The sequence below is a fragment of the Neolamprologus brichardi genome, chromosome 6 (genome assembly GCF_056152115.1).
Source record: "Neolamprologus brichardi isolate AB-2024 chromosome 6, ASM5615211v1, whole genome shotgun sequence".
Classification (NCBI taxonomy): domain Eukaryota; kingdom Metazoa; phylum Chordata; class Actinopteri; order Cichliformes; family Cichlidae; genus Neolamprologus; species Neolamprologus brichardi.
The window spans coordinates 26,124,627-26,150,000 of NC_142109.1; the positions used below are offsets into that span (position 1 = coordinate 26,124,627).

Below are 25,374 nucleotides of genomic sequence, written 5' to 3' on the forward strand. Positions count from 1 at the left end.
TGAGCTAATGATATATTAGATGCAGGCTGATCATCGTGTATATTTGTGTGCTTGATTCAGTTCTCTCACATGTAGCCTTTCACTTACTTTACATACTTTGATTCTTTTCGCACTCTCGGAGATCTACTGCGTAGACAGCGTCTTAAATATTGATGAAATGGTATTTCGTTTATGTGTTTCCAGTAGAGAGCGCATGAATTATTCACAGAGGAAGAGGCGAGTCTGGATCCCGCTACGTCTACTGGAAGAAGCTACAGTCACGTGACCACAAACGTCAACAACGAAATGGCAGCCTCCTGTTTTGTAAATTAACACAAGGTCCGAGCTGGTTAAAAGAGCGCTTCGATTTTAAATCTGAGTGTCGCATTTTCAAGGCGAAACCACCGGGTGTGTATTCAGCATTTCACTGGCTGCATGCGGGGGGCTACTTTACCGTTTTATGGTCGCTAGCTGCGGATTGAAATGCTAGCGTTTTGTTTCAAGGCGGCTCAGCGCGAGTACAGAAGGCTGTGGACTGTTTTCAAAATGAGGAAAACGACCAGTCCGCCCACGCCTGTAGTATTGTCTGTTACGAAAGCTGCGAGAAAAGCGCTTCCTTTCAGCTGTAAAGCTGGATAATTAGCTAGCAACTTTCCTAATATTCCACCGGTGTGTTACCACACCCACATGTAAATCCATTGCCGATACTCGGAATGAATTAGTTATTTGTGTGTTCTGTTTGGCCTTTTCTAGGAAAAAAAAGTGATGCCTTAATGGAAACAAAAGTCGGCTACAGAGTCTGCGTTTGTCTGTTTTATTACTTTTTAAAAACGCACTCAGATACAATAATTGGATTTTTTTGAGAAAATTAACTAGCTTGTGGTTCAGATACTGAATGCAGCTGATTCATTTCATGTCAACTTGTAAACAACAACCGCACGCTGAGCTTCTAGCCAATAGGAGACCTCATCGATGTACAATACTGCTACCTGATTGGTCGGTTTGTGGATTCTTTTTACACAGCCTCACACTCAATGTGGAGAGTGATGGGGGAATCCACTGCTGTAGGTGATTATTGTAGTGCAAAGGGTCACACAAATGCCACCTCAACCCAGTCATCTTATTCTTTTAATATTTAACTCTGACTTCAGTAACAGTTGCTTATTCAGCATACTGCAGCAGAATAAAGGTCCAGGTGTGGCCTGTGACTTTGAGCTCCACGTGAATAGTTTGGTAGGTTGTCGTCAGTCTGTTCAGTTTCAGTCATCTGAATTCAACATGCCATCCGAAAAGTCAGGTAATCTCTAAAGAACCACATCTGTGTTTTGGAATTGTACCAGCATATCTGATTACCTATTGAGTACTGGTGTATCAATGCTTGAGATCAGTGTTTTTGGACACTAATCGGTGCTTTGACGAGAAACTAGAGCCGATCTTATGATGCATTTTGAGATTGCTTTTTCTTTTTTTAACTATGTATGTTTAGATTTTTTTTATTTTTTTTATTTTAATGTTTTTCTTGACTTCTTTCAAACATATCTCCTTTGCCATTCAGAAAAGGCTATGTCTCCAAAGATAACTGGAGAGCTGCTCAGGCAGCTCCGTCAGGCAATGAAGAATTGTAAATACTTCTCTGAGCCTATACAAGCCTACATAATCCCATCTGGAGATGCACATCAGGTAAATCAAATCACATGTACTACAATAAATATCTTTACACAACCCGTTAGCAAGACACACGGAAAATCTCTCAGCTGCTCCTCTTACTTCTGTCACTTCTCTAATTTCCCTTCTCACTGTGAACTCAATTCACTTCTTAATTCACTTTAATTTACTTCTCATGGTCTTGTCTGACCTTTGCAACTGATTGTAGCCCTTTGCTCATTACACTTCCCTAACCCTGCCCTTTTCTTCTTCATGCACATGACTAGCAGCGATGGCGGCAATTAAAATATTTGTTGGGTGGATGGCCACTTCACAGTGATTGTTAATGAAGCTGATTTCTCCCGTGTCTGTGTGACTTTCAGAGTGAATACATTGCACCGTGTGACTGCAGACGTGAATTCATCTCTGGATTCGACGGCTCTGCAGGTTTGTATTGCTTGTGCATGATTCCCATTGCACACTCAAGTGTAGGTATAATCAATCATTTTCACCGCAAAAAATCTGGAACATTTGATAACTGAGAATGATATTTGATATCTCTCGTTCAGACTCGTTTGTTAAGGGTAAAGCAGAACAAAAAACACCAGTGCACCTAGTTTCATGTTGAAAAGTAGTTTTCTTTCCCGTTAAAGGCTGTGAACTTTCAAGAAAGGTGGGAGGGGGGGGGGGGGGGGGGGGGGGGGGGTTTGGGGTTTTTTTTTTTTTTAAATGTAAGAAAACACTGTGGAAATCTTGCCTTCTGTCCTGACATAACCACAGTTTTACACGAGACAAGATAAATTCACTCTTTCTCAGGCTGCTTATTCACTGCTGTCATTTCAGAGGTATAAACCTTATATGTTGCTTCAGAGAAATCAATAGATATGCTTTTTGTACAAATAAAGCCAAGTAGCCAAAAGAAAGTGCTGAACAAAATTTCTTCCATACTTTGCCATTCAGGCACAGCCATCGTTACAGAGCAGCATGCTGCAATGTGGACTGATGGCCGGTACTTCCTGCAAGCCCACCAGCAGATGGACAACAACTGGACCCTGATGAAGATGGGTAATGTCCACCTTGGTGTTTCAGTGATGAAAAAATCTCTCTCTGTTACATAAAGTACAAACACCTACGGATCTTTTTTTTTTCCTCATTTTAAAAGTTATATTTAACTACATGTGCTTTTAAAGTTCGAGGCTCTCTAATGGAGCAGCTGCACAGGCACAACATGGACATTTAGATTTGTCACAGCATGAGTAATAAGGCTTGAGTCACAGCTAGACAATAAGTCAGAATGGGTTTTTTCTAAGACTGGAAAAATGTCGCAAACTTAAGTTTAGAGACTATTTGTGTCCGCACCGAGTGTAGACACACATACATTTTAGTATTCAATCTTCCAACATTGGTATGAGTCATTTATATTATACATTCACATGTCTTGAAGGTGTCATAAACTGATTTTAATAATCATATACAGGGCTGAAGGAGACACCCTCACAGGAAGACTGGCTGATCAGTGTTCTTCCTGAAAACTCAAAAGTGGGAGTAGATCCTTGGATCATTGCTGCTGGTAAGCTACAGTATCATATTCATGTTAGTTCAGTGAATTAGCATTGCAAGCTTTACTTGGAAAACCGCTCGTGCTGCAGTGAGGCAACCGAGGCAAACGGAAATATTCCAGTATGCAACAAGAGTGCATGATTTGAACATTTCTAGCTCATCTTATTAGATTTTAACTTGCACAAAAAAAAATGGAGGAATTCGTAAGCTCTCAGACAAATACACTTGCATTGTGTTGTAGAGTAGAGGCAGCCCGCAGCGTCTCCACTTCAGACCCACAAATCACCCGAAATAAATAAATAAATAAAAATTCAGTTAGGATCTGTATAATCAGAAGAATATTGTTTACAATCGATGGCCATTTCTTTTTAACTTCAAATTTATATCAATAGCACAGTATAGAAGAGCACACATGGTTGACAACAGATAAGACATCATCTAATGCCCACATGGAGATAAATAAAGTTATCTGAATTGTCAAAAACCGAATGAAAGGACAAGTTTGGGTGGATGTGGGTTGCCAAGCAGCTTGCAATAACTGTAGGTAGGCTAATACGACTTAATCAGCATGACCTTCATGAGATTAGCTGGTTGGACTATGAAACTATGCATGCTGGCTGATATTTAAATCACCTGATCTGCCGAGATTACTGCAGAGTGTGACTCTGTTGCCCCTATGAAGTAACACTCTGTTTTTTTTATTTGGTATTTGTGCTTGTTAAGAAATCTCATATTGTGTTTCAGACCAATGGAAGAATATGTTCAAGGCTCTGTCCAGTGCTGGCCACTCGTTGGTAGCAGTGCAGGATAACCTTATCGATGCCGTCTGGCCGGACCGACCAGAAAGACCCAGCACACAACTCCGCAGCCTAGGATTAGACTTCACTGGTCAGTGCAATTAAATAGCATTAAAACCATTTTACATGTAGCCTCTTTTTATTTTTAATAGTAGCTTATTAAGTGTTTGTCTGTTTAAAAAAAAAACAAGAGTTTTTTTTTTTTTAATTTTAAAAAATTTATAAATTTATAAAAAAAATTATAAAAATTTATAAAAATTATAAAAATTTATAAAAATGTAAAAAAATTGTGTAATACTTTTAGAAATCCACATAATCTAGACACAGTTTAATGGCCCTTTTAATTACGTTTCCAGTCTTCAGTAACTAGATGTATAGGCATTGGATGAAACAAACTTGTGTCTTTGTGTGTTATTTATGCTTTGTGTTAGGTATTTCTTGGCAAGACAAGATCACAACGCTGCGAGCCAAGATGTCAGAGAGGAAGATCACCTGGTTTGTTGCAACAGCACTGGATGAGATTGCGTGTACGGTTCAGTTTTCCTATCCTGCTCCTGAGTGCAGTTCAGTTAAGCTCTTCAATGTGCATAATTTAAATATTACTGTTCGGTACATGATAACAAGCAGAGGACACATGTGCGAGTGTCCCTTTAGATTCGAGGACCTCAGCGTTCACCGTGCTTTATTTGCTCTTGTTTCTGATTGTCCTGTTTATTAGATGAAGACTTATTTTGATTGTCAGCAGGTAACATTTAGGGCTGGATGGCTTCAACCAGCAGATTATAGAGATGAAACCTGTAAGGATGAATGACAGTTCAATAATAACACTGACATTTTACACCACCCACTTCATACTGGCTCATTGTTTCATGAGAATTAAAGTATTCATTGCTATGTTATGCATCATAATAGAAGGAAGAATAGGGTGTTTCTTTTTTTTTGTTTCATTTTTTAAATCTGTCATCTTATTGTTTTGTTTTCTCAGGGCTTTTCAACCTTCGCGGGGCAGACATTGAGTACAACCCAGTTTTCTTTGCATATACCATTGTGGGAATGAATACAATAAGGTGACGTCCAGTATGATGCATCAGTGATTATGAATTTGGACAAACAGTGCTTTACTGTAAAACTTAGACAGTAGTTTGTATAATTTGAGAGATGTCAGAATAACTGAAGGTGTGCATAACATAACGTACCTATCTGGACTTTGGACAAAATTTCAAGTTTATGTGCATTTTCATTGTGTTTAGTGCAACCACATCTGTTAGTGCTAATAAATTGTACTCCACAATGCACTTGAGGACATCTAAAAATAATTGTATGCAACCAGATTGTATACTATATGTATTGCGATATGTACACTGTATGTATTTAGTAGCTAGTTAAGGGCACATCCAGTAGATTACACCTCCCAAAGCCAGAGAAAAAGGGTTTCCTCCTGTGTTAACCATTTCCCTTTTTCACTCAGCAACCCTTTCCTCTCTGCAGGTTTTTTGTGGACCTCAAGCGTCTTTCTGACCCTGCAGCGAGAGAGCATCTGCAGCTGGACTCCCCTAGCAAACCTGAGCTGAGCATCCAGACATTTCCGTATGAGTCGGTCTACACTGAGCTCCAGGCCATCTGTGCTGCACTTGGCCCAAAGGACAAAGTGTGGATTTGTGATAAAGCCAGTTGTGCTCTCACACAGGTCATCCCTAAGGTGAGAGAAATGATTAATCAAGAGGGAAATGATTACTTGAGTCACTGCTAAATTTGTAAGTTTGCTCCCTTAAGAAGAAGTGAACGTGCTGTAATTCATGTGGTAGTTTCATTTGAACAGGAAGAGACAGAATATCGACTGCGAATCCAAAACAAACACGTTACATAAAAGTTCTAAACTGATTTTCATATCAGAGAGTGAAATAAGTATTCAATCCTCGAGCAGAACATGACGTAGTCCTTGGTGGAGAAATCCTTGTTGCCAAGCACTGAAGTAAGACATCCTTGCCAACCACCCATAAGGCAAGGTCTTACATGGAGCTCCAGACAGATGGTGGTTGATGGTCATTTTGTAAATCGGCCACTTCTGAATAATCGTACCAACAGTTCCAGGCTCATGCAGGTCTAAAATCTTGTCTTTGGCATCCTTTAAAAGCTGTTTGGTCTCATAAATTCAGCAGTGATCGTTTTCTCACTGTAGATATCAATAGTTCATGTGTAGAGGCTCATTGTTGGCCTCTGGTGTTCACAAAAGAAGATAAAGAAGATTTAAAAAAAAACAAAAAACAAGCTGGATTGCGTCTATGGCATGTCTGTTTACACAAATATGAAGAAGTAGTGTCTGCTTTAAATACCAGTGGTTGGTAAAAACATACCTGAGTACTTTGTGGCTCAGGGGTAATTTGTAAATGTCAGAGAGTTTTTACAGATTTTTGAAAACATGCTGTTTTAAATTCTCAGAAATAGGACAGAGACCTATAAGATTACAGACATTAATGCAGGAGCATTGTCTGGTAGAAATACTCATTTTCTCACCTGCATTAGCAAGTAAAACTTGAAAAATATCTTGTAACTTTAGCAAAACTAACAACTCTTAATATGTAACATGAATCTGCTCTACCCGATGTGAAACTGGTTCATTACATTCATAAAAATGCAGCAAAATTCAATAAATATTTCTCATTTAGTATGAATATATTTAAAAAATAGTAAAAGAGCTGCATGTTTTTTAATGTTTTCTCCTGATGTTTTTGTGTTTTGCTTTTTGTTTTGTTTTTTTGGTAAAGACTCACCGATCTCCAATTCCCTACACTCCACTCTGCCTCGGCAAAGCTGTGAAAAATGCCACAGAGATTCAAGGCATGAAAATGGCACACGTAAGAATCACTGACCCCTGAAATATGTAGTGTAAAACATATTAGTGTGTCTAATATTTTTATAAACTGTGTGTTTGTGCGTTTGCCAACAGATCAAAGATGCAGTGGCACTTTGTGAACTCTTTGCTTGGTTGGAAAAGGAGGTATCGTATTTTTTTTGTTTTGTTTTTTAATCTTATTTTCATGCATGCATCTCTGGAATTTTCAATTCTGGCTTCAATTCAATTTAATTCAGTTCATATAGCACCTAATCACAACAACAGTTGCCTTGTATTGTAAGGGAAAGACCCTGTATAACAGCGGTCCCCAACCCCCGGGCCTCGGACCGGTACCGGTCCGTGAGTCGTTTGGTACCGGGCAGCGAGAGTTGAGGCATGTATGGTTTTCAGGGTTTTTATCGGTTTTCAGCGTTATTTTGTTATCGTTTTTATTGTTAACTCGGTTTTCCTGGGTCTTTTCACGTGTGTTATGAATAAATCTTCTTTTTTTCGGTACCGGTACTAGTTTTATTTTGTTGTATTTATCCGCGACACCTTAAAGGCCGGTCCGTGAAAATATTGTCGGGCATAAACCGGTCCGTGGCGCAAAAAAGGTTGGGGACCGCTGCTCTATAATACAGATTTTCACTTACTCTCATCATCCAGGAAACACACGTTTTTGTTTTTTTTGCACTCACAGTGTTTTTTCACTGTGAGTGTAGGAATGCTATGGTCGGGATGACATTTTGTCATGAGCTTTAACGTCTTCCTTGTTGTCTCCTTGTTGAGTTTCACGTGCGTTGGTTTTTGTAATTTTACAGATTCCAAACGGCAACGTGACTGAGATATCTGCTGCTGATAAGGCAGAAGAATTACGTAGGTGTGTTTTGTTTTGCTCTTTTGTTTAACGTAATGTTGATCAAGCTCATCCAGTTTAGCTTCAACAGCTTCCTTCTTGGAAAGGATGTCTTTAAAAGATGCTGGTCCAGTTCCAATCTGCATCCTCCCTCAAGTGCAACTGAAAGGGTTTTTAATTAAATGGTAAGGTAAAAAATAGAACACAAAGCCGTCTTTACCAGAAACGGGAACCTCTGTCTGCCATCACATGGATCAATTAAGATCAGTTATTGTCACTTATCTGAAACTGGGCCGATTATGTTTTAATTACAAGCAAGCGTTTACAACTGTATTTCTAAAATGTATTCACTTCTCTAAACTCTTTTCTTTATGGAAAACTAAAATATAATCACAATATGAAGCGTGTGTTGTGTGTTGTACTGTAATTGCAATATTAATATAATACAGTAAATACAAGTTTTCTGTTAGATGTTTACTGTGAGCTCATCACTTCCATGGTTGGCCCGTCACTTTGTCTCCTAAAACTTAAGTTTCTTGTGTTCTGTGAGGGTTTTGTTTATTTGTTTTGTGAGCCTTTTCTTTTGCTTTTTATTTCTGTTGTGTTTTGTTTGCTTTTTTTTTTTTTTTTTTTTTTTTTAAAGCATTTTTTCTATTTGTTGCGATTTACTTAAGTTTCGGTGTGCTTGAATTCTCACGGTCACTGTGCGACCTTGATAATAGTTTTGTTTTGTTTTTTTGTTTTTTTTGTTTTTTTTTGTCTTTTCCTTTAAACCCGCTCAGATGTAAGACTATTTGGTTTGAAGCCCCTTGAGTAAACTTGCAGAGTAAAAGTGTGCAGAGCACAGACTGGTCACAGCTCCCTCTACTGGATATAGGAGGAAAACAAAGTGCTGAAGTTCTGGTATTAATCTTAACCTGGTATTAAGCTTTTGCAATATTTTTTATCCCTCTGGGGGAAAAAGGTGAAAGTGTCATATGTCATTAAAAAAAATACTTTTTTTAAAACTAATAAATGGTTTTAAAAACTTTTCTATAGTAAGCAAAAATAGTGCAAATATGGGAAACAAACTCCCACCAGGTGCTAGCAGGAAGTGCTGGAAGCAGGTGGAGAAGTTGTTATTGATTAAAATGTAGCTGTTTGCTGTATAACAACAAACCCCGATCATCTCAATCACATTAAAAAGAAGAAACTTGTCCGTTACCACTTAACTGGTAATTAAGAACTATTCCATGTGGCTACCTTTTGAAACCAAAGCTGTCATCAAGAAACAGTTGCATCTCGGAAAATTTAAAAAAAAAAAAAGGTTTTCTTTTTTTAATTTCAAATATTTCTCATGGTATAATTATGACTGTCATTAATGCTTACCATTTTCTTGCACTTTTTTCAGTCAGCAGAAAGATTTTGTGGGTCTCAGCTTCCCAACAATTTCCAGTGTTGGTCCACATGGAGCGATCATACATTACAGGTTAGTTTGCAAATAAAAACTGTATTTTTGTCATTTTTGTTAATTCATAGTTTTAGCTTGTAGCTGTGATTTCATGTTTTTTTGCTTGTAGACCACTGCCTGAGACCAATAGGACACTCACCGTAAATGAAGTTTATCTCATCGACTCTGGAGCTCAATACGTGTAAGTAAGGTTGTTTTTAAATGCTGCAGAGCAGATGTCTTTAGGATAATTAGTTACCTCTTTACGTCTTTTGCAGTGACGGAACAACAGACGTCACACGCACCATGCACTTCGGGACACCATCTGCTTTTGAGAAGGTAAGTTTGTGTGATTGCTCAGAATATTTCCTGCCACCGGTTAATTTAATTGAATTACACTTAGGTTGACTCAGTACTGTTTGTTTACAAAGACTATTATATGTATCTTTGTAATATGTGTGTTATTTTCCTCCTAGGAATGCTTTACCTACGTACTGAAGGGACACATAGCTGTCAGCGCTGCCATTTTCCCCAATGGAACAAAAGGTGCAGCACTCGGCTCTGTCGTTAAGACTATGCTGATGTTGTTTTCAGTACACGGATGTTAAAAATGACGATTTTACACCAAATTAGCTAACAAAGTTCCAGATGACTCACGGTGATTAGTACTTGTTCTGTCTATTCAGGAATACAAATGTTTTATTTCTACAAGATAAACATTTTGTCGCTCATAACGCGGGCATCTTTTTGGCCAAACAAGCTTGTTTACTTACGATCTTGAACTGTGTCTTATGCTAAAGGAAGAACAATCGTGTTATAATTATATCCCGTAAAAAGCCGGAAGCTGTCACCCTGCCAGGAGACATGGAAGTTTGAAATTATTACCATAGGTGCATCTACTAGTATGCTAAGAGTTACCACTGGCTGCCACCAGTATTTTATGATCATACACTCAGTATTTTAACTAGGAAAAAAAATCATTTAAATACATCCAAACAATCCATGTGCATATTTTTTTCTGACATGCACAAGCAGAGACGTAAAAGACCTTTGAAATGTTGTGTTGAAATGTAGAAAAGAATCCAGATCTAAACCTCTATTCCTTTACCAGGCCACCTCTTGGATTCGTTTGCCCGTGCAGCCCTGTGGGAGTCTGGGCTGGACTACCTCCACGGTACAGGTCACGGGGTGGGCTGTTTCCTCAACGTTCACGAGGGGCCTTGCGGCATCAGCTACAAAACCTTCGCAGATGAACCGCTGGAGGCCGGCATGATTGTCAGCGATGGTATGATCTACTGTATGTAATGGATCATAAAATGAAGAATCTGTTGCATTTGCAGTGTTTACAGAGCGGCTGTTCGATTAATAAATGTCCAGTTATTCAGAGAAACCCCAGCAGCAAATTCAGGAAAGAGCTAAAACAATAAATACCGTGAGTACACTGGAAATGAAACAAAGTCAATAATTAATTGACTTTTTCCATTAACCTTCTATTTTTTTCTGTGATATAAAACAGTCAAAAACTGCTACATCATTGTATCGCCTCTGGAGATATCTGCTTATCCAAGTAGTGTACAAGTCAAAAGAGGAACCTGTAGTTTTTCCAGAGATTAAAAGAAAATCTTGTAAAAATATCCAAATTTAACCTCCTAAGTACCTGAACTCTTTCATGGCATGCATTTTTTTCTTTCTCTTTGCTATTTGGGGTGATTGGGATAAATGTAAAAACAAAGAATTACGTGATTTTTTTTAAAAAAAAATCTATTTATTTATTTTAAACTTGACTTTTGTTTCTGAGAAAAAACAGATCCACATATCAGGACATTCACTTTTTGTTAGATTAGTGGCAGTCTAATGTCCTCGTAAGTGGATATCAGGCACTGGTAGAGCAAAATGTAGTATTTTAGTCTAGAAAACCCAAAATGTGATGTCCACATATGTGGATGCCAGGTCCTAGGAGGATAAGTCTACCAAAGCTCAGCTGGCTATAATCTGTGTGTTTGTGTGTGTTATTTCTTTGTAGAACCTGGATACTATGAAGATGGATCTTTTGGCATTCGTCTGGAAAATGTGGTCCTCGTTGTACCAGCTAAGCCCAAAGTACGTGTTAAAACAGGTCAAATGAATGTTTAGAAATGCAGTAGATCAAACATGCGTTTTTTTTTTGTTTTTGTTTTTTTACACGTTCTCTAAATATCTATGAGTCGTTATAACCATTAAGATGTTCTTTACTTTTAATTCTTTGTAGCAAAATAATGAGATGAATTAATGATGTTTTTGTTTTTCTGTCTGTATGTGCAGTACAACTACAGAAACAGGGGTAGTCTGACATTTGAGCCTCTCACTCTGGTTCCCATCCAAGTGAAAATGATGAATACAGAGCTTCTCACTCAGAAGGAGGTAAGGTTTTGGTACTCGGATAAAAAGAAAAATCTCTATATGTATACTCGGAGTAGGGTTGTTCGATATATTTTTTTATGCAATCGTTTGTTTCGTGGTGTCGCAAAATAAACTGTTTACGGCAATATTTTTCAATCTTATATTGAATATAACCACACTACAGACAGACAAGCGTTTGTTTTTATGCGTTGTCGTTAGCAACAACGACGGTAAAACCACCACGTGTCTGCTTGTTTCACATAAACCTTTCACAATAAAGCTCAAGATCCTGTTGACTTAAATAAAATAAACTGAATCACGTGAAAGATGCAGAGTGTTTACGGATGAGAAGCAAAAAAGAGCCGCCAGGTGCTAAAAATTAAACCTTAGACTCAAACGTTAAAACAGGCTTTTCTCCCCAGCACGCCGTGTAATAAATCCTCACAAAGAAAACGGCGGCTGTTACAACTTATGTCTAAAAATGTGTAGTTTCATGCATCGGTTAAAACACTCGACTGCAACTACACGACGTCTAGCTGGAAACACTTCACGCAAGTCGAGCTGCCCGAGATTCACAGAATTTACAGAAAATGTTACATTTTTGTGATTTATATCGTTATCGGACGATAGATGTCTTATATCGGGATATGAGATTTTGGTCATATCGCACAACCCTAACTCGGAGTTTATCACAGTTATATATGTGGTAAAAACTTCAAATTCTGCACATCCAGTATTATCAGCTTTTTATTCTGTGAAGTGAATATGAACATTCTCAGCTTGCAATGTTATTGAAATCCTGTATTACATGATGCCGTGTACATGTGGTTTGACTCTTGGCTCTCCTCTCCTGCAGCGGGACTGGGTGAATGAGTACCACAGGAAGTGTCGGGAGGTGGTTGGAGCAGAGTTGGAGAGGCAGGGTAGGCAGGAGGCATTAGAGTGGCTGATCAGAGAGACCCAGCTGATCATCTGAGGACCAACTCTTGTGTGATCATTTTGCCCAGGATTACTGTTGATTGCTCTGCAGTGATAAACGTTTGTATTTTCTCATGTTTCTCCATGTCTCGCACCCAGCTTCTTTTGTAAAGCACATTACATCAGCAGTTTTATTAAAGATCTGTCAAAAGCAAGAAGCACTTTTATATGCTTACTGTTTTTGTGAGGGGAAATAACTTCTGATGAACTATTAGCATATATTGAGTGTTCATGAAACATATGGAATACATTATTCAGACTCTTTTAGAGCAAAAGAAACCTACAGTAGTAATAGTTCTGAGTAGTGTATCACAGACTACTGAATCTAGGTTGTACAACTGATGTAGTGCCCTTCACATCTTGGTGAGAAGTTTTCATACACATAGCTGGAGGTGTCAAACTTCCAACCTTTCAGACTGAGTCAAGTGCCTCTAGCTAATCTTGTTAGAACTGTTTCCCACCCTCTAAAGCTGCATGTAAAATATTGGAGGGTCCAGGACGACACCTCTTTTGGGATCACTGGCGAACTCTTGAAACGAGTGAGACAATGAGAGCACCTGTTGCTCCTCTGGTATCCCACTTGCTTTATTGGCTCCCTCATCTTCATCCTTCCCTCCTACGGGCAGCGGGTTACTGTAGATGTAATAGATCCGGGAGTTGTCCTTTGGTGCTTCTGGTTTCCTGAAGAAGGTGAGAGGGTTGATGAAACTCGTCGATCTCTTCACTGCTTTGACTGCCACGGGATCGTCCGGCTCGCCTCGGGTCACTGCGCTCTCGTATAATTGTGCTCTTTTTGACTGCCTGTTGAACAAAGCAGTAGTAATTACACTGACATGTAACTTTACTTTGGATTACCTGGTCACTCTTTGAGATTATCAGTTTTAATTTAAACAAATACACAATTTCATTCAGCTGTTACCTCAATTAAGCTAGGAGTTGCACATATCTATAAACATGCTTTAGTCCTTTAGGCTCACCTGGAACGGTTGTAGCAGACGGTAATGCAGTACAAGCCAGTGATGGCAAGTATACAAAAGGCCAAAGTAATCATCACAACGTTGAACACTTTGATATCTGGGTGGCAGAAAGCAAAGGGGGAAAACCGTTAAACTGTATGATAAGAGTTCTGAGAAATTAGTAGAAGAACACTACATACCAAACAGGCCGGAGCTCATGTTCTCGTCTTGCTGCTCCAAAGCTGCGGTCCCGTTCAGGTGGAGGTTCACTATCGTCGGCACTCTGTGTTGTGCGGATTCACTCATGTTGCTGCCACTGACATCCAAAACAAGGACTCGAGGCTGGGCTGTAAAACTCTTTTCATTGGTTTATTGAAAAAAACTCTGCCCATGTGACTGCAACAGCTTGAGTGAGTCTTTGTGGTGACCCCCCCCTTCTTTGTCAGCCCTTGAGCTGGAGACCCCCTCTTCTGCCTCTCTGCTACTCTCCCTGTTTACTGCTCATTATTCTGTTCAAGTTTCTGGGGGACACTGAGGGGAGGGAGATGCTGATCCCTTTATACTGTTTGTAATAAGCTCTGGGTGATGACCCAGAACCAGTGAGCTTGATCCAAGCTTCCACCACTGAAAGAGGAAGCAACGCAATTAAGCAAATGAAGTAATTTTTTATTGTGCAGTGCAGTTAAAGCATGGCTTTACAGTTTTTACTATATAAAAGTGCAAGTGTTTCAAATTGTATTTTGTTATCTATTTAGCTTGAATTTGTAAGCATTTAGACCATAAAAAGTCAAAGAAATAGTGGCAAAGTTCTGAGAGTCCTTCCTTACCTTCAAAAGTCAAAGATAATCCTTTTTTCTAATATAAAGAGAGGAAATAGCTGACTTTTTCCTCTCTCTATCACTCTCTTTCAATAATTAGCAAATTAGAAATTCCATCTTACTTTTAATTAAATCTGTAAAGATATGTTCACATCATAGACTGTACGTAAAAGATGCATGGCGCCACCCACTGGTTGTTAAAAGTTAAACAAGTGTTTTTCCTGTTACCATGTCTGCTTTTTGAAAGCAGGCACCATAAGCATGGGGCAGAAATGGAGGAGCATTGCACATTCAATGGTTAAAGAACATTTAGTGCTTCTGAGGTATAGGTACAAACTCTAATGAGTTCTAGCGTTACACAGAAATGGTTAACCCAAAAGTAGACAGTCAAGAGGTGGCAGATTAGATAGGTATTTTATTTGAATGCAGATGGTGGTGAGAAGCTCAGGTTGCGGTGGGATGGTAATAGTCAAGGATGCCCCATGCAGTGGAGTGAGGAAGGCCAAAGGAGGAGTGGAACTGCAAAGAGGGGAGCACAGAGGTGAATATAGCTTGGCAAGGTGGTCAGCACAGAGTTGCGTATTTTTAGAGGCTTGATGACTGTGATCCTGTGCTGCTGTGGTACTTTTGATCAGGCTCAGGGCTCCAGTCCTGCAGTCAAGTATGACATGTGCAGTATGACAGAGCAGCACTAGGAGTGGCAAAAGGACCCGAGTGACCTAAAGTGGATCATAATTGAGAAGTGAAATTAGGCGACATTTCAGACAAAATCCAAAATTCGGGACAGTGATTTCCTTACCTTTTGTCTGTTATATTTTCACTCCTGGCTTTGCGTGTTTCGAGGACGGTAGTACAGTACAACACAACACTCCAATTAGACTAAAATCAGTTTCCACAAACTGTCAGGATCCACGGCAGAGTGCTTCCAAAGTGTTTTCAGAGCCAAAGCCAGCAAAAACGCAACAAAGACAGCATTCTTCTTTCTTCTTATGCTTCACTTCACCGTGCACCGCCACGGGAGACGTCATGCAATTATGAGGATCCAATTAAAAGGGGTTTTGTTTCTCTTTGATGAGACGATCTGCCACACGAAGTGAACTTTTTGAGAATTTTACTTCTTTGAATGATCTTTCTAGAAATATTTACGCATATTAGTTCTTAGAAAATATAATAACTTGCTATATCAAATTAAACAAGAAATTATTGGCATTTGAAAAATAGTGGATAGCTTGCACTGTCAAACAAGGACTTCATGAAAACACTGCTGTCCTAACAAATTCATTAGATAGTTGTGTTTCAGGGTCCGGGTCAGCATGAGATCTCACTTCTAGCGTTTGGTAGTTCTTAAAAAAACAACAAAAAACTGCTTCCACGACTGGCTAAACACAAACTCCTGCAGTGATCGTCTTCTCCAGCAGGTGTCAGACCTCGCCCGTCTGTTTGTACTTCAGCCTGCAGTCACATTACTTATTGAGACTGGCCCTGGCAGTTTAGGGTTGAGTGACAGCTGGGGTCTTTATATTCCAAGTCAGTGCACATTAAAGAAAAACAAAGCCAGACTTCATTTAACTGATTAGGAAGTATGCCATGACAAAGATGCTCAAATATGTGTTTACTAGCCTCCTAAACTTCCTTTTAAGTCTGTTTAATGTTCCCATCCATTTCTTCATTATCCAGGGTTAAACTGTTTTGATTTAAGGGGAATGTGGGTGGCATTTAGTTGGTAAGGTTTATTTGAGCAAGGCAGTTTTCAGCTAACTCTGTTTGTGGTGACTATCATGGGAATAAGGCCTGGAATACACCAACTAAATATTTCCCACTTTTACCCAGAACAACCATATTAACACTGTGGAGGAAACTGTTAGAAATAACTACCAAAATAACTTTACTGTTTTTCTTTCATTGTACTAAGGTTGTATTAAAGATATGTATTTGTCTTGTAATTATATCATATACCTCTTACATGTAGATTTCTATTTGGTAGCAATGTATGACCCCCCCCCCCCAAAAAAAAAACAACTTAATATATAATTTATTTTCAGATCTAGTGGGTGCTGTTCATGTTGTTTAAAGCCTTTCACGAGAAATGTTTATATGCATTACATTCATTTTGACTAACTAAAGCAAATTCGGAAATTGGATATCGCCAAATGTCTGTGTAACGTTATGTGTGTTTATGTATGTATGTATCGATTGCTAACCTTTGGGTAGCTATGTGAAAAATACATTTCCATTTGTTAAAGGATGCTTTCATAATTTCGTCATGCTTTCTTGCTCTTATAAACAGGAGACATTTCAACAAAATTATCTTTTGTTAGCATTTGCAAAAAAGGGCTAACATTACTGATGAAATAATCTGTGTGTCACAGTCAAGCAAAATCCAGGCACTTTGATGATAGCATGATCCTGATGAGTTTGTGCGCTTGGTTTGACTTGGAGTGCTGGAAAAGCCTCCTGAGTTATTAAAGATTAATGCTCAGTCAACAAAGAGAGACGTGAATCATCTGGTTTTGTTTTGCACATTATTAAACTGATTTCCGATTAAAATAGTCTCATTTAAACTCTTGGCTTGTTGTCCTTTTTAGAGATGTGTGAGGGGAAAAAAAATAATCACTTACAGGGTACTCAGAAAGTACATCCTCTGTCAAGGCCGCTGCCCTATTTTGTACTTTGAAGAAAGTGATCCAGATCTACATTAAATTTTCATGGGTTCTCCTCTCGTCCATGCTTCACCTCTGGTAAGTTTCATGAAATTCATCCTGTTAGTTTTTGCATAATCAGACGGACAGCGAGAAAGACAAACTTAATAGCACTCAACTCTATCCCAGAGTTACTCTTTACATGTAATGTTTCTTTAAAACAACTCAAAAATATTTTAGATTGCCTATATATAACATTTTTAACTAGGACATTACCTTTGAAAACGCACAAAACAAAAATACAGTTAGCTTGATTAAACATGAAGACAGTAACCTAATCATGAATATAACGTGAAGAAAAGGTGATTAAAATCATTCAAATTAATGAAAAAAAAAAGAAAGAAAAAAGATTCTGATAAAAATAAACGCCCACGTCTCATTCAGCAAAAATAGTTTTATAAGCATGCACGGAGTTGTGTTTCCTGAATGCATTATTCCACCCATTTCATTTTATAAGGCACTTGTGTTAATACGCTGCCTTAGACACTCATGACCTTTGCCACATCAGGTGGACCAATGGTAAGCGATGGCCTTTAGACTAGACAGACATTAAGCGCGATAGAGGGCATATGTCTGAAAGGATGAGTGGATAAAAAACGTAATGTCACTGTTAATGCTTTCTCCCATGTTCACAGTCGATCCACAACCACCACCTCATTTATCACCGCAGCACACTGTTCAGTTTCTACATCAGAAAGTTTACTCCCCCACGTTTAAAGTTCCCTTATCATTAGCTGACTTTTTGGCATTTCTAACCCCGGCAGCTTACAGAGACGGAGCAGGTGAGATTTTGACCTTCCTGTTGAATGTCTTGTAGTTCTTAGGCTCGCTGGCTTGTACCCAACATCCTCATAATAAGTTGCTTATTCCCTTTACTCATTTCCTCTCCTCCATTTCTTTTTCTCCCCCCTGTGCACTGGTTATCTTCTGTTTGCTCCTTTTTAAACTTATTGATTGCCAAAAATTATATTATATTTTGGCTGAACGTATGTTATTAAGGCCCAGGATGGCTGTAAAAATGCTTTTATGTTGTGGAACCATTGAGGTTAACATTATAAACAGAGGGACAGAGTTTCATATTTTTCTTTGACTCATAAAATTCATCCAAGTCAATCAATCATCTCTCCTATAATCTTTGTCAAACTCTACCCACTCTTTTTGGTGAATTCCTGACCATCCCTCATCAGCCAGCCTCACCCCTCCTCACCCACTGTGCTCCTCTGCCTCCTCCCCCTCAGTATTTATACAGAGGTTTGTGGGGAATTAGCGTTCTAGCCTGATCCATTTTTTTGGATGTGGTTCAGCAGGAAGGTCCTGACTTGATTTATTACACTTGTCAGTTAAATTTCTGGAGGTGCACTTTAATGCACAGAGGCTGAATAATGTATGCTGGTTGTGTTTTGATATCTCTGATAATAATCAGCGGTCATGCCACTGTGTATGATGACTTCTGTACATGGTGAAAGACTCACCGCTTAAAATTCTTTGTAAAATGGATCATCATTTAGGAGAGGAAACGTTCTGTGTCGTGTAGTTTTGGCTAAAGTGCACCATATGCATACAGTAAAAATATATGGCTCATAGTGTCAAAAGCATACATTGGTTTATGAAATGTCTTTATTTATACGCTAACAAGCAGAAAAGAATCGTCCCTGTGATGGAAATCTAAGTAGAGCTGAATCTACAATAATTCAAAAACTGTTGAAAATGCAATAATTCATTCATGTATATATTTTTTAGCTAATATTTTTAGATTTAATTCTTTTGGGTTGATAGAATAAGCAGCCAAAAAAGAATCACACGGTTTTGGAAAATCTTAAAATTCTAAGTCATTTAGTGTCAAAAATGATCGATACAGTGGTTAGTAGTTAATAACTTTAAATACTGACCTAATGTAAGTTTTACAAGAGCATAAAACTTTTAGATGTTTTAATGAAGACATGTATGTGTGTTTATTATTTCAGTCTGCGCTGTTTTTGTTCAGGTCGATTTGATTTACAATTTATGAATCCAGTCAATTAGCATCAGAACTGTTTCCCATGAAGTCCTGGGTCATACTTTAGTGTCTACGATGAAAGAATGAACTGAAATAATCTGTTGCCAAATACTGACGCTCATTTTTGAGAATTCCCAAAACAAACAACAGCAATGCTGTCAGATGTTTTTACTGTTCTGTGAAGAGGGTTGAAGGTTGAATTTGAGCCCAAATTTGTTATTGTGATAGCTGTTTTGGACATGAAGCAATAACCTGTTTTGACTGTGAGGAAAATAAAGACAACCTGACCTAATCAAACCTAATCTTACAACACATGTTAGATTCATACTAATGTAAAAGACTGGAGACTGAATTTTAAATGTGTGATTTAAAGATGCCTGCTGTCATCACTGTTTTGTCCAATTAAAGCTGAATACAGGATACCGTGGCCCTCAGTGGACGTCTGTGAAACTGACCAAGTAGTGTCACAGAGAGGCTCATGAATTGTGCATGAGTCATAAAACTACATACACAGTATTTCCTCGACCTTGTCTGCCCTTTGACCCCCTACTGCACTACGCAGGAAATGTGCTTTGAGTTCAACAAAGTTCAGTTTGTTTACAAATAGCTAACAAAGACACTAGTGGACTGAAGAATAAGAAACACAGGCTTTTTGTAACGAATACCAAAAAGAAAAACATATGTAATAGAAAGTATTAATAATCTCTAAGTTTCACAATCTCCATGCTTAAAGACCTCAAGATTTACAACAGAGATTTACTCTCCATCATTTATTTTCTCTTTTATATAAAACAAGATTTGGCCATAAAACCATATGTAATCTCTTAATATCTAACAATATCATGCAAGGTTTCCACAAATCTCCACTTTAATTCAGGGATCTGTTGCTCTCAAGTCTGCCTGGCTCCTGGCGCGGTCAAAGGTTTGATGATCACGCAGTAACTCAGGCGAGGCTACAGCTTGTGCCAGCAAGAGCATGAGAATGAGCAAAAGAACCTGTCACCAGATAAGAAATGATATGTGTCTGCACATTTCTCATTATGTAAAAGTGTGTTTTCAATCAAAATGTAATCAAACAAAATCAACAGTGAAGAAATAATTAGTTTACATGTTTATCTGTAACAGGTTTTATATTTGACTTTAAAGACTGTTAGCACTTTCTCTAAACATTTTTTATACGAGTCTTAAGGTGTTCCTGTGCACACAGGTGTCTTTACTTACTTTGTCTAATGAGATATAAGCCGGGTGTAGAGATGCAGGTTTTGTGGTACAGATTCTTACCATTTCAAAAGAGAGAAATAAATTCCTCTACGGTAAATTTCTGCGGCTTCATAATTTTGCTTCGCAGAAACACAAGGCAAGGAGAAGAGAAACGAGTGAGAACTCGGGGAAAATACAGAAATAGTTTCTTGATATGTTGGCTGGCTTAAGTAAATAAAGACTCCTGTGGTCAGATTTGCAAAGAATGTGAGGGGAAAATATGTTTCCCATTCTGTCCAAAGTGTTGTAATCCAGAAGACAAATGAAAACACCTGTGCGCACCATGTGTTTTAGCTTTACACAAAATTAGCACTCAGCAGCCGCTCATTAATCTCTCGTTCAGAAAACAAGCTTCGATCAACTCACTGTAAGCCGTCTGATTTCTTACAAAATGTCACACATCTTGCAAAAATTGCTTATTCAGCATTGTTTTTTGGATTACAACATTCTTTTACTTATGACTTATGATACTAATACCTTGGCTTCGTGTACCTGCTGTGTCCAAGTGCAAGGCCAGTACCAGTTTTGATTTAGTATTCTGATTTCCTCACTGTGGGGAAGACACTAAGAAACATTCTTTTATTTTTAAGGCAGCATCAGGCTTCACTTAAACACTGCTTTTTAAACGTTGTAAAACAAAACGTAACAAATTAAAACATCCAAGAATATAAATTTACTGAACTGTCATATGTTATTAAAATAATACATGTGCACACGACAAAGATTAAAAAAACAAAACAAAACCATGAAAAATAAATAGACGTATGAACTGTATATTAGTGACCTTGTTCATTTGCACTTATTCCATTTGCACCTATTTAAGGTTGGGCTAGTGTCTCCTTCCTTGCTCTGTGCGCCCACCTCCTGAAATAAAGTAAGATTATATGTGGAGAAAACCTACACACAGGGTGGCTGTGGCTCAGGTGGTAGAGCAGATCAGCTACTGATCGGAAGGTTGGTGGTTCCATCCTAGGCTTCCCCAGTCTGCATGGGCAAAATACTAACCCTAAATTGCCCTCCGATGTGTTCGGAGTGTGACTGTGACTGTAGATTAGTTTGCACTTGTGTTTAGAAGTGCTTGCATGAATGGGTGAGTGAGGCATGTTGTATACAGCACTTTGAGTACTCCGGGAGAGTAGAAAAGCGCTATATAAGAATCAGTCCATTTATACATATAGTTAGAATATGGTGAGTTTTTATCATGTAGGTTCACAGCAGGCAATTGAGAGAGAGTCCAGAAAATGCATAATCATCAGAGCTTTTTGGTTACATCAACTCACTTGACCACGTTTTACTATAAGAACTAAAAACGACTGCAAACATACAAAGAAAACCTGCTGTCATCATGCAGTTTCCTCCGTGCTGTGTTACTTCTCCTGGTGTCAGCTGGCACATTGACAACAATGTTTCAATATGAACGCCAGTCTAACTTTTTATGCATCTATCAGGCTAATATCAGATATCGCAGATATTGGACTGATGCAACCAACAGTGTTGGGGAGTAACGGAATACATGTACCGCCGTTACGTATTTAAAATACAAAATATGAGTAACCGTATTCCGTTACAGTTACCGTTTAAAAAGGTGGTATTTAGAATACAGTTACTTTGTTGAAATAAATGGATTACACGGCGGTACTTCCCTGTTTCATATTGTGGCGGGTCAGGACTGTTTGGGTTTTGTTTGACAGCTACGTTCTGTAGTTCCAGGTGGCAGCGTTACGGTTGCCATGGTTACAGGGTGACGCTCTCTCTCTCTGCGTGTTTCCTGGGTGAGAGAGGCCTTTTTGTTGTTGTTGTGCTAAGCTAATAAGCAGAATGCTACAGGCATAGCTCTAAAGAATGTAGCATCATAGGCAGTGTAGTCCGTGCTGCAGGGAGAATGGACTGCCATACACGTTATGTGTCTGTGAGCGAGGAGGGAGAAAAAGAAAAAGTACGAGCTGTCATCGAGCAAAAACGGGAGCTGGAAGCATGTAAATATAATAATAACCACTGCAGCCAAGAAGAGAGCCTGACAAGCCCAGTTGTAAGTAAGCTATTAAGACTCGACTGTACACCGTGTTCGTGTTTTCCTCCAAAAACAATAAGTTCCGTTGGAGCAGCCTTTCAACGCCTCTCTCTGTCTCTCGCTAGCAAAGTTGACCCAGACAACAAAGTAAAGCTAGTTTTCGGCTACAAGCCGACACAGAACCCACCATATTAGCCAGAGGTCCCTTTACTACGGTTCGGAGCCGCGGACTTTTAGTAACAGTAAATCACAGCAATAGTACATTCATGTAGTTGTAAACAGCATGATAATATATTAAGTAATCCAAAGTATTCAGAATACGTTACTCTCATTGAGTAACGTAACGGAATACGTTACAGAATACATTTTGGGGCATGTATTCTGTATTCTGTAATGGAATACATTTTAAAAGTAACCTTCCCAACACTGGCAACCAAGTAACCAAGAATAGTTTCTGTAGTTTTATACGAGGTCTTTAAAAAAAAAATCCAATGGGAGTACCACTGAACAACCATTTGCATTTCACTTCTATCACTCAAATCAGGAACTATCACCAAGCCAAGCTCATAATTCAGCATTACTGAGATGGACAGTCCATCTCCCACGGCTCATTACTTAGTCTCATCCCACCTCAATACACTGTTGGCTGGACACCAGGAGCCTGTTGTATCTCTGAGAATATCCAGGGCTAATCATTTGCTTGCCAGGAGTAAATGCAGTTTGGCAAATGGACTTTGGAGACTGTTTGGAAACTGCAAGACACTTTTTGTGTTGGTTTTTGAATTCTCTGATCGGATCTATCAAAACGCCTGGATATCCAGCAACAGGACGGAATTTAGTGTGTAAATATGACAAGAAATTTGTTTCAATTTAGTTCAAAGATTGACTGAATTTAAGTATTTGTCACAAAGGGGAAGGAAAGGTCTGCTAATGTTTGTAAAGCACTGCTTCTGGGAGGTACGGCAAGAGGAGAGGATGAATAATAAAAGCAGGCGTTTGTTTCAAGGTCGTAGAAGAGCAAATCACAACTGAATTATAGAGATTTACTGATTCTTGTAACATGAGAATAAGTGACTCAGATCCATCAAACCGATCGTTTCTATTTACTGTAATGTCTGAGGGAAGTTTTCCAGCTGTCTAATCAATCATAACTGAAAAGCAGGGAAGGGATTTATTTTTAGTATATTTTAGTCATGCCACCATATTGTGCCATTTGTGTTAATTTAGTCACATATTACGTTTAGAGAAAGAAAAAAGTTCCCATGAACTCTTGTTCTCCCTCTGCCTGTATCGCACAGTGGGATAAAAAAAGGGATTGCAAAACTGCACATGAGTTTGCAATATAAATATCCTGTCAAGTTTAACAGACTGAGGTAAAACATGACGAGGGGGAGTTCGTCATTTACTAAATCATCATTTTTAACTGAGTGGCATATATAAAGTTATTCAAAATCCTTTTAAAAATGTGGGAAAATGCATTTTAAAAAAAGTGAACATAAAAAAAAAAGAAAAATATGTACCACAGTTACGATTTGTGTGTGAATGATTTAGTTTAGTTGGCTTATTAAAACTAGAAAAAGGTTGTTGTTTTTTTTTCATTTACTGCCCATGTTGACTGAAGAAGTTCTGCATTTGATCCAGCTGGGCTAAATGTCAGTATCGAAAACTCTTATTCAGCCTACATCTAAGTTCTACTCTAAATAAAATATCATATTTGAAGCAAAAGACTTGTCATTATAATGAGTTTATCTTGATGACCAAAGTGCTTGTGTGGTCTTTTACAGCTTACCCAGTGTGCAGTGTAGTTTCATCCTTAATGTGGGTATGTCTATTAGCGATCCGAGCATCCGGTCACTCACTTGTGTGTAGGCTCTGCAGGGTCTCACTGAGTCAATCCTCTTATCTGAAAAAACCCATCAGACATCTATTTATCTTTGTATGTGTGACAAAGCAGCGAGGGAGTGTAGTTTAACTGCTACTCCCAAAGCCGCTGTTGGCCTAAAGCAGCCTGATCTAGAGTGGCTGCAGAGGCCAGAGAGCCATCTCATGGAGCAGAGAATGGGAAGGCAACAACAGTAGACAAATATTTAACAACTTTAGATTCTAACACGTTAGAGTAATATGTAAGCACTTCACAAAAGGAGATGTGGCAAGCGTGACAAAGGATACTACTTTTTCCTGCTTGTGATATTTCTCTTTACATTTTTCGGAGGTTTCCCAAAATGTTTGTCTCAGACTTGAACGTCTAATATCTGTGTTAGCTGTTCTGAATGATTCCTCGATGAGATAACTTTTGCAAACGTATTTGAAAATGTGTGGTGTTCTTGTCACTCGATGAAGTAACAATCTAAATAACATCGTACGTTTAAGTTAACAAAACATTTATTATGAATGCGGAGAAAGACGAATGAGCGGTGCACTCCAAGAGAGAATATGCTGTCGGCTGAATCTCACAGCTGACCTTTCAGCAACCTGTTTAACGTCTAAAGAAACACTGACCATGTAAAGTTAAATAAAACATGGGCCAAAGTGAGAGGAGTTAGACTAAAGTTGGAGCAGGCATATTAGTTGTATGTTACTGGTTGCCTTGTAGTTGTTACTTTTCTTAACCTTGATTGTAACCCACGGTCCTCCAAGTTTTCTATTAATATGCTACATGTTGTTAATTACTGATTCTCTTCCACAGCATGTCTTTCATCCCGTCTTCCTTCTCACACCCCAACCGGTAGCAGCAGATGGCCCCGCCCCTCCCTGAGCCTGGTTCTGCCGGAGGTTTCTTCCTGTTAAAAGGGAGTTTTTCCTTCCCACTGTGGCCAAAGTACTTGCTCATAGGGGGTCATATGATTGTGGGGTTTTTCTTTGTATTTATTATTGCAGGATCTACCTTACAATATAAAGTGCCCTGAGGCAACTGTTTTGTGATTTGGCGCTATATAAATAAAATTGAATTGAATTGAATATAGCTCTTAAAAAAGGGAGCTCAATTTCTATTAATCTACCTATAGACATCCATCCATTTGCTTCCGCTTATCCTTTTCAGGGTTGCAGGGGATGCTGGAGCCTATCCCAGCTGTCATAGGGCAAGAGGCAGGGTACACCCTGGACCAGTCTCCAGTCCGCCGCAGGGCTAACACATAGAGAGACAGACATCCATTCACTCTCACATTCCCACCTATGGG

The 25,374-nt window shown here is 38.7% G+C and overlaps 2 protein-coding genes across 3 annotated transcripts; one reads left to right on the forward strand and one right to left on the reverse strand.

Moving 5' to 3' along the window:
* The first annotated feature begins 241 nt into the window (after positions 1–241).
* Positions 242–12,609, forward strand: xpnpep1 (X-prolyl aminopeptidase (aminopeptidase P) 1, soluble). Of its 2 annotated transcripts, none has more exons than XM_006790794.3 (20): positions 242–387; positions 1,535–1,659; positions 2,007–2,070; positions 2,584–2,688; positions 3,101–3,193; positions 3,928–4,071; positions 4,412–4,507; positions 4,966–5,047; positions 5,469–5,679; positions 6,746–6,835; positions 6,928–6,978; positions 7,635–7,693; positions 9,060–9,137; positions 9,229–9,300; positions 9,377–9,437; positions 9,575–9,644; positions 10,210–10,383; positions 11,122–11,198; positions 11,400–11,498; positions 12,334–12,609. In XM_006790794.3, the coding sequence occupies exons 2-20, from the start codon at positions 1,543–1,545 to the stop codon at positions 12,451–12,453; spliced, it is 1,863 nt and encodes a 620-aa protein (XP_006790857.1). In that variant the 5' UTR covers positions 242–387; positions 1,535–1,542; the 3' UTR covers positions 12,454–12,609. The 2 variants fall into 2 exon arrangements, with proteins under 2 accessions (XP_006790857.1, XP_087698042.1); XM_087841916.1 differs by lacking the exon at positions 242–387 and adding an exon at positions 1,059–1,276.
* si:dkey-246e1.3 (uncharacterized) lies at positions 12,215–24,062 on the reverse strand. Its single transcript, XM_006790795.3, has 4 exons — positions 23,985–24,062; positions 13,612–13,758; positions 13,433–13,529; positions 12,215–13,256 (listed from the first exon to the last, which is right to left on the reverse strand). Exons 1-4 carry the CDS (start codon positions 24,040–24,042, stop codon positions 12,920–12,922), a joined length of 639 nt encoding a protein of 212 aa, XP_006790858.2. The 5' UTR covers positions 24,043–24,062; the 3' UTR covers positions 12,215–12,919.
* Between the last annotated feature and the right edge of the window lie 1,312 nt (positions 24,063–25,374).

Excerpts from the sequence above, each read along its gene's own strand:
- xpnpep1 (XM_087841916.1), top strand. The coding sequence starts at position 1,078 with ATGCCACCTCAACCCAGTCATCTTATTCTTTTAATATTTAACTCTGAC. Across the intron at positions 6,836-6,927 it reads AAGGCATGAAAATGGCACAC|ATCAAAGATGCAGTGGCACT; the intron begins GTAAGAATCACT and ends GTTTGCCAACAG. Across the intron at positions 11,499-12,333 it reads AGCTTCTCACTCAGAAGGAG|CGGGACTGGGTGAATGAGTA; the intron begins GTAAGGTTTTGG and ends CCTCTCCTGCAG.
- si:dkey-246e1.3 (XM_006790795.3), bottom strand. The coding sequence starts at position 24,042 with ATGCTCGGATCGCTAATAGACATACCCACATTAAGGATGAAACTACAC. Across the intron at positions 13,530-13,611 it reads CATGAGCTCCGGCCTGTTTG|ATATCAAAGTGTTCAACGTT; the intron begins GTATGTAGTGTT and ends TCTGCCACCCAG. Across the intron at positions 13,257-13,432 it reads GTCTGCTACAACCGTTCCAG|GCAGTCAAAAAGAGCACAAT; the intron begins GTGAGCCTAAAG and ends TTTGTTCAACAG.